Below are 12,873 nucleotides of genomic sequence, written 5' to 3' on the forward strand. Positions count from 1 at the left end.
GTCTAGCTGTTATGATAGATCAGGCATGCAATTCTAGTCACTATGACTATAAGAACACCTTATAAAATCTACTACGTAAATAAATTGGTCAAAATGTTATTTGGAAAATCGTGTCAAGTCATATTATACCTTGTAAATATAAATGGATGGAGTATTTGTACAGGGCCAAAACATGAAAGTATGTTTCGGAAAACCTGAAGTGTCGAATATTTGGAAGCACGAGCTAACATATATTACTAACAAAAATAAAAAATAATTTGGCTTGAAATAAAGGATCATGTACGTACCAGCGATAGCTTGTAACTAGTCGCGATTTTTCCCATACCTAGCTTGCGTCATTGCTACAAAAGCCTACACGAATATCAACGGCAAGTACCAAGACTATCTTTACCGGATCCTAAACCGGTGTTTGGATACCACCGGCTGAAGTTTAGCACCTATCACATCATATGTTTGATACTGATTAGAAGTATTAAATATAGACTAATTACAAAACTAATTGCACAGATGGAGTCACATCGCGAGACAAATCTATTAAGCCTAATTAGTCCATGATTTGACAATGTGGTGCTACAGTAACTTTTGCTAATGATGAATTAATTAGGCTTAATAGATTTGCCTCACGAATTAGTCGAGGAGTTCTGCAATTAGTTTTATAATTAGCTCATGTTTAGTTCTCCTAATTAGGTTCCGAACTAAATTATGATTGCTATTGACTTTTAATGCTGCGTGTAGGGACATCTTCTTAATCCAGTTCATGATTGTTGTTGACTTTTAATGCTGCTTATTATAGTACGTACCATATATTCCCTCCATACCGTCAGTATTATTTGACATTTTCGACGGCAATATGTTAGGTGTCGCAAATTGTTTGGCTGTTCGCAACGTCAATTAATTCCGGCCGGAGCTAGCACATTTCATTATTATTATCTTAGTTCATAAATACCTACATGCTGAGCTCACATACATGCGCGTGATAATTCACGACTGAATGTACTAATCTCTGTTTTCTTAGAGTACTTGGCAACTTTAACCAATGCATAACCAAGATGACCAATTTTTCTATCTAGGTCGAAATGACTAAAACACCATCATAAAACTATTTATTTTTAAGTGTTTCTAAAGCATTTCAATAGTATTTTTATAGGGGCAAAACGTGAAGCGTCAAGTATTTGGGAGTGCATGCTAAACTATTCTAAAATTTCTCAACGTATACTCCCTTCATCCCAAATTACAAGTCGCTTTGAGTTTTTTTACATCCACTTTGCTATGCATCTAGATATATTATTATATCTATATACATAGTAAAGTGAATGTATCAAAAAAGTCAAAGCGACTTATAATTTGGGATGGAGGGAGTATATCACTAACAAAAAACAAAACAAAATAATTTGGCTTGAAATAAAGGATCATGTACGTACCAGCAATAACTTGTAATTTTAGATCAAAATTGGCTATCATTTCTTTCCTCTTTTCCTCAGAATACCATTTCTTTTCAGTTCACAGGGGTCACGCACGCCACACACACACACCTTAAAAAGCCCAAAGCTAAAAGCTGCAATGACCTGTTACCCCCACCGAAGGCCCCTGCTGCTGACGGGCGCGACGGCGCCGCTCGTCGTTTCTATATACAGCGTCGAGCCAGCCAGCCAGCGACCACCCCGCCGACCAGTTCTCACCGCACGCGACGCGAACCCCCGTCCCCGTCCCCGTCCCCGTCCCCGTCCCCGGCCTCACCTTCCAGTCCCACCTCGAGCCGTCACATCGCACCGCATCGCCCGCGCTGGCGCGCAGACGCACGGCAGCAAGAACCCGAGCCCCCGGACACCTGACGGGCGCGTGGGGAGACGCCAGGAGAGGCCCGAGGAATGGCGAGCGCGGCGGCGCGGAAGAAGCGGGTGGGGAGGTACGAGGTGGGGCGCACCATCGGGCAGGGCACCTTCGCCAAGGTCAAGTTCGCCGTCGACGCCGAGACCGGCGCCGCCGTCGCCATGAAGGTGCTCGACAAGGAGACCATCCTATCCCACCGCATGCTCCACCAGGTACCTCCGCTCCGCATCGCCCCGTCCTCATCCGCTCCCTGCCCCCATTTTCGGCTTGGCGATAGAACATCACGAAGTCAAATTGGATTGCTACTCCCCGTTTGAGCTCGAATTTTATTATTATTATTTGTTTTGCGGTGGGTGAGGTGGAGGCCATTTGAGCTTGATTCATGCTGCCTCTTTCTTTTCGATCCCGACCGAGCTGCCTAGTACGGGACGGGATCATTGAATTTGCCGTCGAACAAGTGTGGGGAATTCCGGAGCGGGGCCGAGCCGAATATACCTGGAGAGCAACGCGAGCCACACAGTAATCCCATCTGCTAAATTTTACCCCAAGCACCGTCACTTGTCTTTTTTCGTCTATTTCTTTTCTCAACAGAAAAAAAAACTACCACCTTATCCTCGCACTCAATTTCAACTATGATGTTCCTTTTGAGGGAAACATTAGGAGGAGGGGCCGGATCATTGCGGAATTTTGGGCTTTCAGAGGTTCTGTTTTGGGAAACTGAATATACCTTGTGAGATTAGCGTGGACCTGGTTGATTCAGCCATTTTGGGCTTTCAGAGGTTCTGTTTTCATGAGAGTGGACATTCGCTATTTTCGCTGCTTATATAAATTGTAAATGACTGGAAACTTAGAAAGGGAAGTTTGTCCAGCCTGATCACCATCGCCTTTTTTTTTTCCCACAGCGGATAGACCTAAATTTTATTAAGCAAATAAAAGTCATCAAGCCAAAATGGTAAAGTGCAAAATAGTATATGACAGCAACAGAGAGCTGCATTTCAGGTTTGATATGTTATCATACCAACTATTACTACATAGCCAAAGTAAAACCAGTAAACCACTAGCGAAGCAAAGCGTCAAGTCTTGCACCCATCAAAATACTACAAGCCTGCAAAACAATATCTTCTTTTCTTAAGAATTGTGGATTAACTCGTACCACTTAAATGGATATCTTTTGTGAGTTTGCTAAAAAATTGATGTTTTTTATTTCCTTGCTCCAATGAGCTTACTACTTGTTTGCTGCCAGATCAAAAGGGAAATATCAATAATGAAGATCGTAAGACATCCCAACATAGTTAGGCTTAATGAGGTATGTGGTGTGCTGTAAGGTGCTTATAATTTTCTCTATTTTACCTATCTAATCGTATTATACTGAAACTGTACTTGTACAAATTTTAACACTCTATATCACCTAGTTTGCCTTCTTTACTAGCATTTTCATTACTTTGTAGGTGTTGGCTGGGAAGACAAAGATATACATAATCTTGGAACTTATCACTGGAGGTGAACTGTTTGATAGAATTGTAAGAATCTTGTGTTCTCTGACATGCCCAATTAAGTAGCTTAATTGTCTATTGCTGCATCCTATACCGTCATATATTTCTAGCAGATTTGTGCAGTAATCAGAATTAGTCACAACTAGCTTCAGTTTTATGCTAAAGTATCAGTAGTTGATTTTAAGTGTTCCTTCTCCTAAATTATAATAACACTAATTGCTGCCCTACTTGAAATATACCATTTTTTAATAAACCGAGAACTATGCCTTTTTTTTTTGTTATTAGGACTGTGTTTCTGTATGTGAAATATTCTTTGATACCATGTTATCAACCATTCTACAAGAAACTTGTACCCAACAGATAAGCCCAGTACCTATGAACCATGATTCAATAAACAATTCCTGCCTGTAGCTTTTATGAGGAAAATTCTTATATGATTCAGACAAACAAATCACAAGTTTTCAAGTAAATGAGAATTCAAGTCAATCCATTGGTGACCAAAGATGCTTGAGGGTTTCTGCAACTGTGTTTTTGGGGAGCATAGGTCACTTTTTAACATATCCTTGAATCCTTTTTGATGATATTAATCCCTTTTTTGAATTAAAACACTTGATGAATCTAGAAGGAACTAGGTGACTTTGATATTTAGAAGAAATAGGCACCCAAATTTGAGAAGAATTTGAATGGGTGCACCCCACTTGATTCCTATTCCTACACCCTTTTTATGAATATTGATCTATGGTAGCTGATAAGATCAAATATTTGTAGGCCCACCATGGGAAGCTTCGTGAGAATGAAGCCGGCAAGTACTTCCAGCAGCTTATTGATGCCATTGATTATTGCCACAGTAAAGGAGTTTATCATAGGGATTTGAAGGTCTCTCCTCGATAATTGATGAAAGTGTCATTTTAGCCATTCATTTATTGCATTTCTCACACTGACAATATGGGCTTTGTGTTGTAGCCTGAGAATCTGCTTCTTGATGCACGTGGAAACTTAAAAGTTTCTGATTTTGGACTTAGCACACTGTCTCAGAATGTAAGTTTTGTAATTTCTATTCTTCTGCTGCCGACTTATATTATTGTGCTGATAAGGAGCTTCCCCCAGGGAGTAGGCCTTCTTCACACAAAATGTGGAACCCCAAATTATGTTGCTCCTGAGGTACGAACTATTGCTAAAAGTTACCAAGTCGTCTAAACATTTGTGCTGGGTGAAATGCTCTCTACTGAAACAAGATCAAACAAAAATCATTGTACACTACATTATACGCATAAATGATCTGTTAAGATTTTCTTTTGACCGGCGGGAGCTCTGCCATTGATTCAAGAAGATCTGGTACAAAATTTATGCATAATAAGTTAAGGGTTCCTTGAGCATGGAGGTGAGGGACTGAGGGTTAGGTTCAGGAATCGTGGAGGATGCTGTTCTTTTGTAATGGAAAATTGTGTATTGTGTTTGCCATGTTCATTCCAAGCTGTAGTTAGTTGCACGTTCGTCATTAATTTCGCTTGTGCCTGTCATCGTCGTATCTTTCACACCATTTTCACATAAAATTATGAGTGTCTCAGTACGTATATGTTCTGTATCTTTAACTTGTATCAATATTTTAGGTGCTAGGCAGCAATGGATATGACGGATCAGCAGCAGATATTTGGTCATGTGGTGTTATTCTCTATGTTTTAATGGCTGGTTACCTTCCCTTTGAGGAAAATGACCTTCCAAGCTTGTATGAAAAGGTATCAGCTTCTTTTCAATTGTGCAATTCTGCATATATCATTGTCTCCTAAAATTGTTGATTCACATAATTACTTGGCTCATGTAACACTGAAACCTCTCTCCCCTTACTTTGTATCAAGATAACTGCAGCTCAGTATTCATGTCCATATTGGTTCTCTCCAGGAGCCAGCTCATTGATTCAGAGAATACTTGATCCAAATCCAAAAACTGTAAGTAAAAGCACAAGCTTATTTCGTTCCAGTGTTTGCATTTGAAACAAAGTTTATCGCGTGACTTTAAGCTTTCAGAAGATTTTGATCAACAGTTGCTCTGTTAATTACCTTTATAAGTATTTTGTCATATATTTGTTTGTATTGATGTTCTGATATGCGTTTGAGAAATCCCATATACCAGTTCAATTTAAGAACTTGCCACAACAACTTATATACATTTCTTTCAAAGCATCTTTACCTATCATGTACCATTTCAGTTGTCTGTATTCACAAATAAATTGATGGTACCATTTCTCATGCCTCCGAGCTGTTTCTTTCCAGCGTATCACTATTGAAGAAATAAGGGCTGACCCATGGTTTAAGAAGAACTATGTAGCTATTAGGCGTGGTGAAGATGAAAATGTCAGCCTGGATGATGTTCAGGCAGTTTTTGACAATATTGAGGTTTGTGGTACAGTATTAATTGGTTGATCCAAGCATGTTATGGAAAAACATTTATCTCCTTTCAGAGTCGCCAGAAAGATCCCTATTGTTCTATTGTCCATTTGAAGCCGAAGTTTTTCTTATTTGTTTCTGCAGTTGATTTTATACTATGTTTCTTTTTTCAGGACAAGTATGTATCTGAGGAGGTAACTCACAAGGATGGTGGTCCTCTTATGATGAATGCCTTTGAGATGATTACACTATCTCAAGGTTTGGATCTCTCAGCATTGTTTGATAGGCAACAGGTAATTTGTAGCTCCATTTAGTCCAGCATAGTGGACAATTGTCATTTTCATACTTTAGTGGCCCTGAACCCAAGTAGTACAACATGCCAATGTCCGGCAACCGATTAAGTGCTGGGAGAGGGAGAATTCTTAATCTAAAGAGACAATCCCATCCTTTTGTAGATGGATTGACTTGACCCTTAAAAAAGTAATCCCTAGAATTAAAGAAATAACTCAATCTAATCTTAAATATAAATAACAAAGCATATCCTATGGTCACTATCAACAGTGCCATGTGGTTTCTGTTAGTGTGAATGTAACCACGCATGATCAGTTAATATGGCGCTATTAATTAGCACAGTGAAGTTTGAAATGTTTGTGTGAAGATATGAATTTAACCTGTCAGCTCTTTTTCCCATCATTAATGTTTTATACCACTTCTGTGCTACCTGCTACTTTGCTGCTGTTGTCTACTATTCCCCCCAATTCCCTAGAGTACTCTTGAGAAAAAAAATGAACTAGTAGCATATTTCCTATTTAACAAACACGATGTAACCTGACCTGTTTTTTCTCCTCTTCCTGTTTGTTCTTGTACCATCAGTTATTTAATTATCCTAATTGATTGATATTGATTTAACATTTATGCAACTATTATGGACCAAGGACGAAACCTTGGCCATGCTTATGAAGTTATGTTGAAAACAAAATATGTGAGTATGTGACAGACTGGGATACCATCCTACAATACTTGTGCACTGAGCTTTCACACATTTTAGTGGCAAAATCAGATTTAAACACCATTCAAATAACAGTTTTGCATGACTATGCTTCGTTCAGTAGCAAAACCAAACCAAATAATTAAACATCTTATTACAAACAAGATTTAAGCAACTATCGTATTTAAATCAACTTCTTCAGTGTTGAGAAGTATTTGCCCGCTGCAATTGATCACATGGGAATTGTGATTAATTCATGTCGCAGAAGACATACCTACATTTCATTTTTATCTACATGTAGGCATTGATTGTTTTGTGCTTGCTTCTTTTATTTCATCATCTCTTTAATATGTGGGTGCGTGCCATTTCTTTATTCACATCTCAATGCTTATGGATGTCAGGCATTTATTTGGTCAAATGCCTTTTGCATCACTTGAATTTTCCATTTGTAGGAGTTTGTGAAGCGCCAGACCCGTTTTGTCTCGAGAAAACCAGCTATGACTATAGTAGCTACGATCGAAGTTGTTGCTGAGTCTATGGGTCTCAAGGTCCATTCCCAGAATTACAAGGTCCACTTGAAGCGAACACTTGCTGGATAAACATTTAGCTTTTGTTAATCTTCATGTGCTGATACATATTTATTAACTTTGCAGCTACGGCTCGAAGGCACATCACCAAACAGGATGGGCCAATTTGCTGTTGTTCTGGAGGTGAGGTCGTGCAGCCCTTCAGTTCTTAACTGGTCTGTACACAACGTTATGCATCATTCTCATGCTTTGAAGTGAATTCTCACAGATTTTTGAAGTTGCTCCTTCTCTGTACATGGTTGATGTTCGAAAGGTTGCTGGTGAAACTCTGGAATACCACAGGGTCTGTTCTGTTTGCATCTCATCCTTTATACTAATCATATTGTTGGCTGTTGGCCATCAACAAAGTACTAGTTAAAATGTTCTTTTCTCCATTTTGCCTGCCTTGTGATTTGAGTCTTCTAATGGCTGCTACTAACTTGCATCGCAAACTCATCGCAGTTCTACAAGAACTTATGCAGCAAACTCGACAGCATAATCTGGAGGCCAATCGAAGTTTCTGCGAAATCCACACTGCTGAGGACGACCACGAGATGTGTACCATAGCTGTGTCTTTAGTAGATCAGACGAGGCAGCTTGCATCACCGGATGTTCGTATTGTAGTGATGCTAGTGTAGATAGTCTGTATAGTGCCAGTTGTGCAGCCTGTACGTAATATGGACCTGGATTCCCGTTAGAATCAATTCCTTGTGTATGCATCCAGGAAATAAGCTGGCTCATGTGCTCATGCCTAATCTTGTAAATGCATGCTTGAAAGATCCAAAGATCATCTGATCTGTTGAAGGGCATCAAAAGATTCTCCAGACTGAGCTGGGATGGCTTGTGGGCGTTAAAATTGGTTGTTGGGAAGAAATTTCTATTCCGAAAACTACACGTACGGGCCAAATTACCACAGCACTTATGTGCACCCTTATGCCCTTATCGCGTTTTTTCTTTAAACGAAGTCCTTATCACAAGAGTACGCATGCTTTACACTGTCACTTCGGTGCTATGTGACAGGGTGCTCTTGCATGCCAGCCACACTCCCTCATCTGACAAGCGAACCACCCTACAAGTCAGATGATGGTAAAGTCAAAGTTGTGCGTCCAAGAGTGCAGTCTTTGACAATTCGTACACAATGAGTTTAGATTTGTGAATTGTGATAAATAGAGCAAAGAAGTGCACTAATATGAAGCATTGTTAAATCGGGCTAGACGGTCAGTTAAATGGGTTAAACAGACATTAAATGAGATAAAGGGGTGGTTAAAGTAACACGGTTAGCCACTACTCTACGTAGGTTGGTTAAACGAGCTACACGGGACACGGCCGTGCAGGCGAACAGTGATGCGAAGCATCTTCTTTAGGCCCGTTTCATCGACGCAAGAACATCAAGTCGAGCATTAGCACAGTGACAGTGCAACCCTCGCTGTCAGTGCCATGTAGTTCGCCACAAACCTCTCAGCCTATCAAGTTCAGATGAACGGAACCTGGCCGTCCCTCCCCTGCCCAAACGTCAAGCAAGCCCTCATGAGACGCGAAAGCGTGTATTCAAAGACACGGCTGGCCGGCTACCTTTTCTCCGGCCCTCTTGCGTTGCGTCACGCCGGTGACGCAGGCAGGCAGGCAGGTCCGGGGCATCAGGAAAGGAAAAGGGGGCCAAGTGCATGAACCACGGAACCAGCCGGTACAGGGGAGCGGCACAGGACGCAGCGAGGAAAAAAAGGAGGGGCAGAGGCCAGGGAGGATGAACGTGGTAGCGGCCGGGTCAACCGGCGCTTGCTTGGCAGCTGCCGGGGAGGCGAACAAGTGCACAGGACAGGCCAACGGCAACGCGCAGTGACTTCTCATGGTCAGGGCTCCAGGGTTCATGGCTGACCTTGAAGCTGTGGATAGTTTTGACAGGGGGTTTTGGATACAAATCTTGATAGTTGAGTTAAAGGAGTTTTTGAAATGAATATAAACTCATTTTTGGTATTCTAGAGGCAGCATGGTCTTTGAGTGCATAGCTCTCCCGACCAGCTCGACTCAAGAAGCACATATAATGACTGACTTTTTTTATGATCATTTCACTTGGTCGGAAGAGCAGTATTTGATCGAACATTTTCAGAACTCGGTTACCATGATCTTGGCCAAGAAGATTAAGCACTGATGCGCAACAACTGACCAATGATTTCTTCAGGCCGCTCAGTTCTAGGAAGGCATGCTTTACAAGCCAAGCCTGACTGAATGAACAGCCCTGGCTGGTTTCAGTTAAACAAGGCAGCAGCCCCTGCTCATCATCCCAGGGTCGCTGATACAATCCACAAGGAATTCACAGAAACTTCCTAGCCATAGTCATATAAACAGGATCATTGCCTTAACATAATGTAATAGCACAAGCATGGTACTAAACTACTAATGATATGTTCACAGGGCACATGACTTGAAAGGGAACACAAGCTTTATTTATCTTCAGAAGGTTGCAAAGGTTACAGTGTATCAAACAATCACCTGCCTGCAAAATCATATCTGGAGGAGAAAAACAACCGCACAGGGTTGTCATGGCAAAGGCTCTACAGAATGAGCCTTGCAAAGGCCAGATCCCCAAGCACATAGGCAAACCCTACCGACACTGCGAACCAGCAACCATCCGTGACCAACAAACTGAACTCGACGAGGTTGCAGACACCCAGACATTGAAGATACCGGGGCTACAAACTCAAAGAGGCGTTGATGTCTGCAAACTCTATAACCAGAGTAGTACTGGAAAGAAGACACACTTGACAATACTTGAGCTCCAAACACGACTTGAGAAACTGCATGGTGAGGTGACTCTGATCACAAGGGCTTAGGTTGGGATGGAGGGGGCAGGGCACCATGGTAATGGCTGCCGAAGGCTCAAGGAACAGACATCCTCACATGAGGACACCTGCAAAAAAACAGCCTCGGCAAAAAATGCCCCCTCAGGAAAACAACCAGGCCCTAAGACAAACAGGAGACCCACCATGGCACAAACACGAGCCGGAAACCAGACTCAACTATGAAGCATGGACTGAAGTACTACCGCTACGGTTGTATATTTGCATCTGGAGAAGGTTGACCCAGCATCTCCAGCAACTAATCGCCTTCTTGTTGCTCTAAGCAAGGATGTCGCACCGCCAGAGCTGCTTCTCCAGTGAGGCGATGTTGTGGTTGCCGATGAAGTTGAACTGGAGATTGAGTCCTTCCAAGGATGAAGACATGCTGCCTAAGAAAGGAACACTCTTCTGGGTGACCTTCATGCAACCAGAAAGTGAGAGGATGCGAAGCTTGAGCTGCTTTGCTGCCGCCAAGACTGCAACACCATAGTCGCTGACCATGCAGTTTGAAAGATCAAGCTCAGCAAGCTGGCTGCAGCTCTCAGAGATTGCAAACAGGCTTGCATCAGTAATCCTACTGCAGCCCTCAAGGCTAAGGTGTGCAAGAGAAGCACCATGTGCCTTCACCAAGGCAGAAACAGCTGCATCTGTGAGATTCTCACAGCCATTCAAATCAACATTGACCAGCCCGCTCTCAGAACTCTTGATCAATGGAAGGAAGCCATTGTCGGTGACTGCACCAAGGCCGCTCAAATTGACATTCTCCAACTGAGGGCAGATCATGCCCACCATGGCCAAGCTGGCATCTGTGAAACCCGGGCAATCCTTGATGGTCAGGGAGCGAAGCGACTTGCATACTGGAAGCTGTGCAGGTGCAGAGCAGATGTCCTTGATCCCAATGCATTTGACCAAAGAGAGAGCCTTAAACTTCGGACTGCAGTTGAGGAGGAAAGCAAGAATGCCCATGAGAGTAACCTTGTTGCATTCCTCAATCTGCAGGTTCTCCAGAACCCTTGCTGATTCGGCGAATTCCTTGAGGCAACCATCTGAGACCTTGCTGCACTTCTTGAGGTTAACAAGCTTCAAACTTGGGCTGAACTTGGCAACAGATGCAAGAGCAAGATCCGTGAGTCCCGGGCAGGAGGTGACAGTCATACATCTGAGCTTCTGAAGGCCCATGGCATTGGCCATCACCCAAAATCCCCTCTCACCAACTGCTGGGAGGCGAGCGAGGGTGAGGTCTGTGATTGCCTTCCCATAGTACCCAATCACCGCGAGAGAAGCATCAGTAATGCTCAGACCCTGGAGCCGGACCTTGGCCAATGAAGCGGTTGCGGAGCAGACGAGGCCAGACACACCCTGATCATCAACATGAGCGCAGTTCTTGATGTTCACCGCCTGCAGCTTCGTGCAGCTCCGGCCAATTGCCTTGAGACCCTCGTTGGCAACACCAGAGCACGCCTCGATGGTCAACGACTTCAACTCCGGGCACCCCTGAGCGACGGCAATAAGGGCCTTGTCCGTGACCAGCGGGCAACCAGTGACGTCAAGCCGCTCCAGCGCGTGGCACTCGGCGGCGATCTCGGCGAGCCCGGCGTCCGTCACCTGTGGAACATCCCACAGGGAAAGGGACCGGAGGGCCGGGCAGCCGCGGGCGAGCGCGGAGACGCCGGCGTCAGTGACGCCGCGCGCCGGGTGGCTCCCGCGGACGGAGACGGCGGAAAGGCGGCCGGCGACGGCCGCCGCCGTGAGGCGCGCGTCCGTGGCCTCCTTGCCCTCGAGGGTCCTCTCGCGGGCGTCGCCGTCGTGGTCCATGAGGTCGGCCTCGTCGTCGTCCTCGCCGCCGAGGTACTCCTGGTTGAGGTCCGGCACGGCGGGGGCGGGCGGGGCGAGCACGGCCTCGGAGGCGCGGATGCCTGCGAGGAGCGCGAGCCAGCGGCGGGAGACGCAGGCCGAGGCGCAGCGCGCGCGGGCGCCCCGCACGCGGCGGAGGACCTCGAAGAGGCACTCGTCCGGGAGCGCGTCCAGGGACGGCTCCTCCCTCCGCTTCTGCCGCTTGGGCGCGGCCGTCACGGCGGGCTCAGCGGCCGCCGACGCGAACACGCGCTTCCGCGACCGGACGCCGGCGAGAGCGCCATCACCTGATCCAAGAAACGAGGCAGAAATCGGTAAGCACACAAGCCAAGACGAAGCCCAATCCCCACATCTGCAACTACATATCTTCATAAAATCACCCTTCAACCAAAAAGCAAGGACCTTTACCTCTGTATCCCTGGAACGGAGACATGTCGAGCCGCCAAAGGCCAAGAACGCCGCGGAAGAAGCCGGAGCCTGCTCCAAGAACGCCGGCGCAAGAACAGGAAGGAAGAGAAGGAACAGCACCAGTTGATCGGAGGGTTGGGGGAAGAAACGCCGAACCCTATCGCCTTGCCGCGACAGGGAAAAAATGGCGGAGGAGGAGGAGGAGGTGGGAGGGGGACGGGTTGGGGAAGGAGGAGGGAGGTGGGTGGTGCGATGGGGGAGGAGTGCCCGGTGGCGCTGGCTTTTTATGTGGTGGCGAACCCGGAAGGCAACTTGTCCAAGTTGGGCGCCGTTCGTACCCCCTCTCCCCCTGTCATCTGGATCTGCTCGCCATTCTGCCCGGTTCATTGAATCTCTTCTCTCTCTCTCTCTCTCTCCCTCTCCCTCTCTCTCTTCTCTAGCTCAGTCCAGTCGGGGGTGGATGTTGAAAATCACGTCTGGCACCCCATTTTTTCATTCAACAGTAGCTTGCCT

General features: G+C 45.1%; 2 protein-coding genes across 3 annotated transcripts; one reads left to right on the forward strand and one right to left on the reverse strand.

The window, feature by feature from the left end:
* Positions 1 to 1,580: 1,580 nt before the first annotated feature.
* On the forward strand, positions 1,581 to 8,091 carry LOC101757697 (CBL-interacting protein kinase 24). Of its 2 annotated transcripts, XM_004965874.3 has the most exons (14): positions 1,583 to 2,042; positions 3,074 to 3,136; positions 3,279 to 3,350; positions 4,092 to 4,199; positions 4,287 to 4,361; positions 4,431 to 4,484; positions 4,934 to 5,059; positions 5,180 to 5,269; positions 5,594 to 5,716; positions 5,881 to 6,000; positions 7,148 to 7,264; positions 7,349 to 7,405; positions 7,491 to 7,565; positions 7,724 to 8,091. In XM_004965874.3, exons 1-14 carry the CDS (start codon positions 1,869 to 1,871, stop codon positions 7,826 to 7,828), a joined length of 1,359 nt encoding a protein of 452 aa, XP_004965931.1. In that variant the 5' UTR covers positions 1,583 to 1,868; the 3' UTR covers positions 7,829 to 8,091. The 2 variants fall into 2 exon arrangements, with proteins under 2 accessions (XP_022681776.1, XP_004965931.1); XM_022826041.1 differs by having other exon boundaries at positions 1,581 to 2,042; positions 4,287 to 4,484.
* Positions 8,092 to 9,679: 1,588 nt separating this feature from the next.
* Positions 9,680 to 12,627, reverse strand: LOC101758377 (EIN3-binding F-box protein 1). The gene is made up of 2 exons (XM_004965876.4): positions 12,361 to 12,627; positions 9,680 to 12,239 (listed from the first exon to the last, which is right to left on the reverse strand). The coding sequence occupies exons 1-2, from the start codon at positions 12,383 to 12,385 to the stop codon at positions 10,378 to 10,380; spliced, it is 1,887 nt and encodes a 628-aa protein (XP_004965933.1). The 5' UTR covers positions 12,386 to 12,627; the 3' UTR covers positions 9,680 to 10,377.
* Between the last annotated feature and the right edge of the window lie 246 nt (positions 12,628 to 12,873).

This window comes from Setaria italica, chromosome IV (assembly GCF_000263155.2).
Source record: "Setaria italica strain Yugu1 chromosome IV, Setaria_italica_v2.0, whole genome shotgun sequence".
In the NCBI taxonomy this organism is placed as follows: Eukaryota; Viridiplantae; Streptophyta; class Magnoliopsida; order Poales; family Poaceae; genus Setaria; species Setaria italica.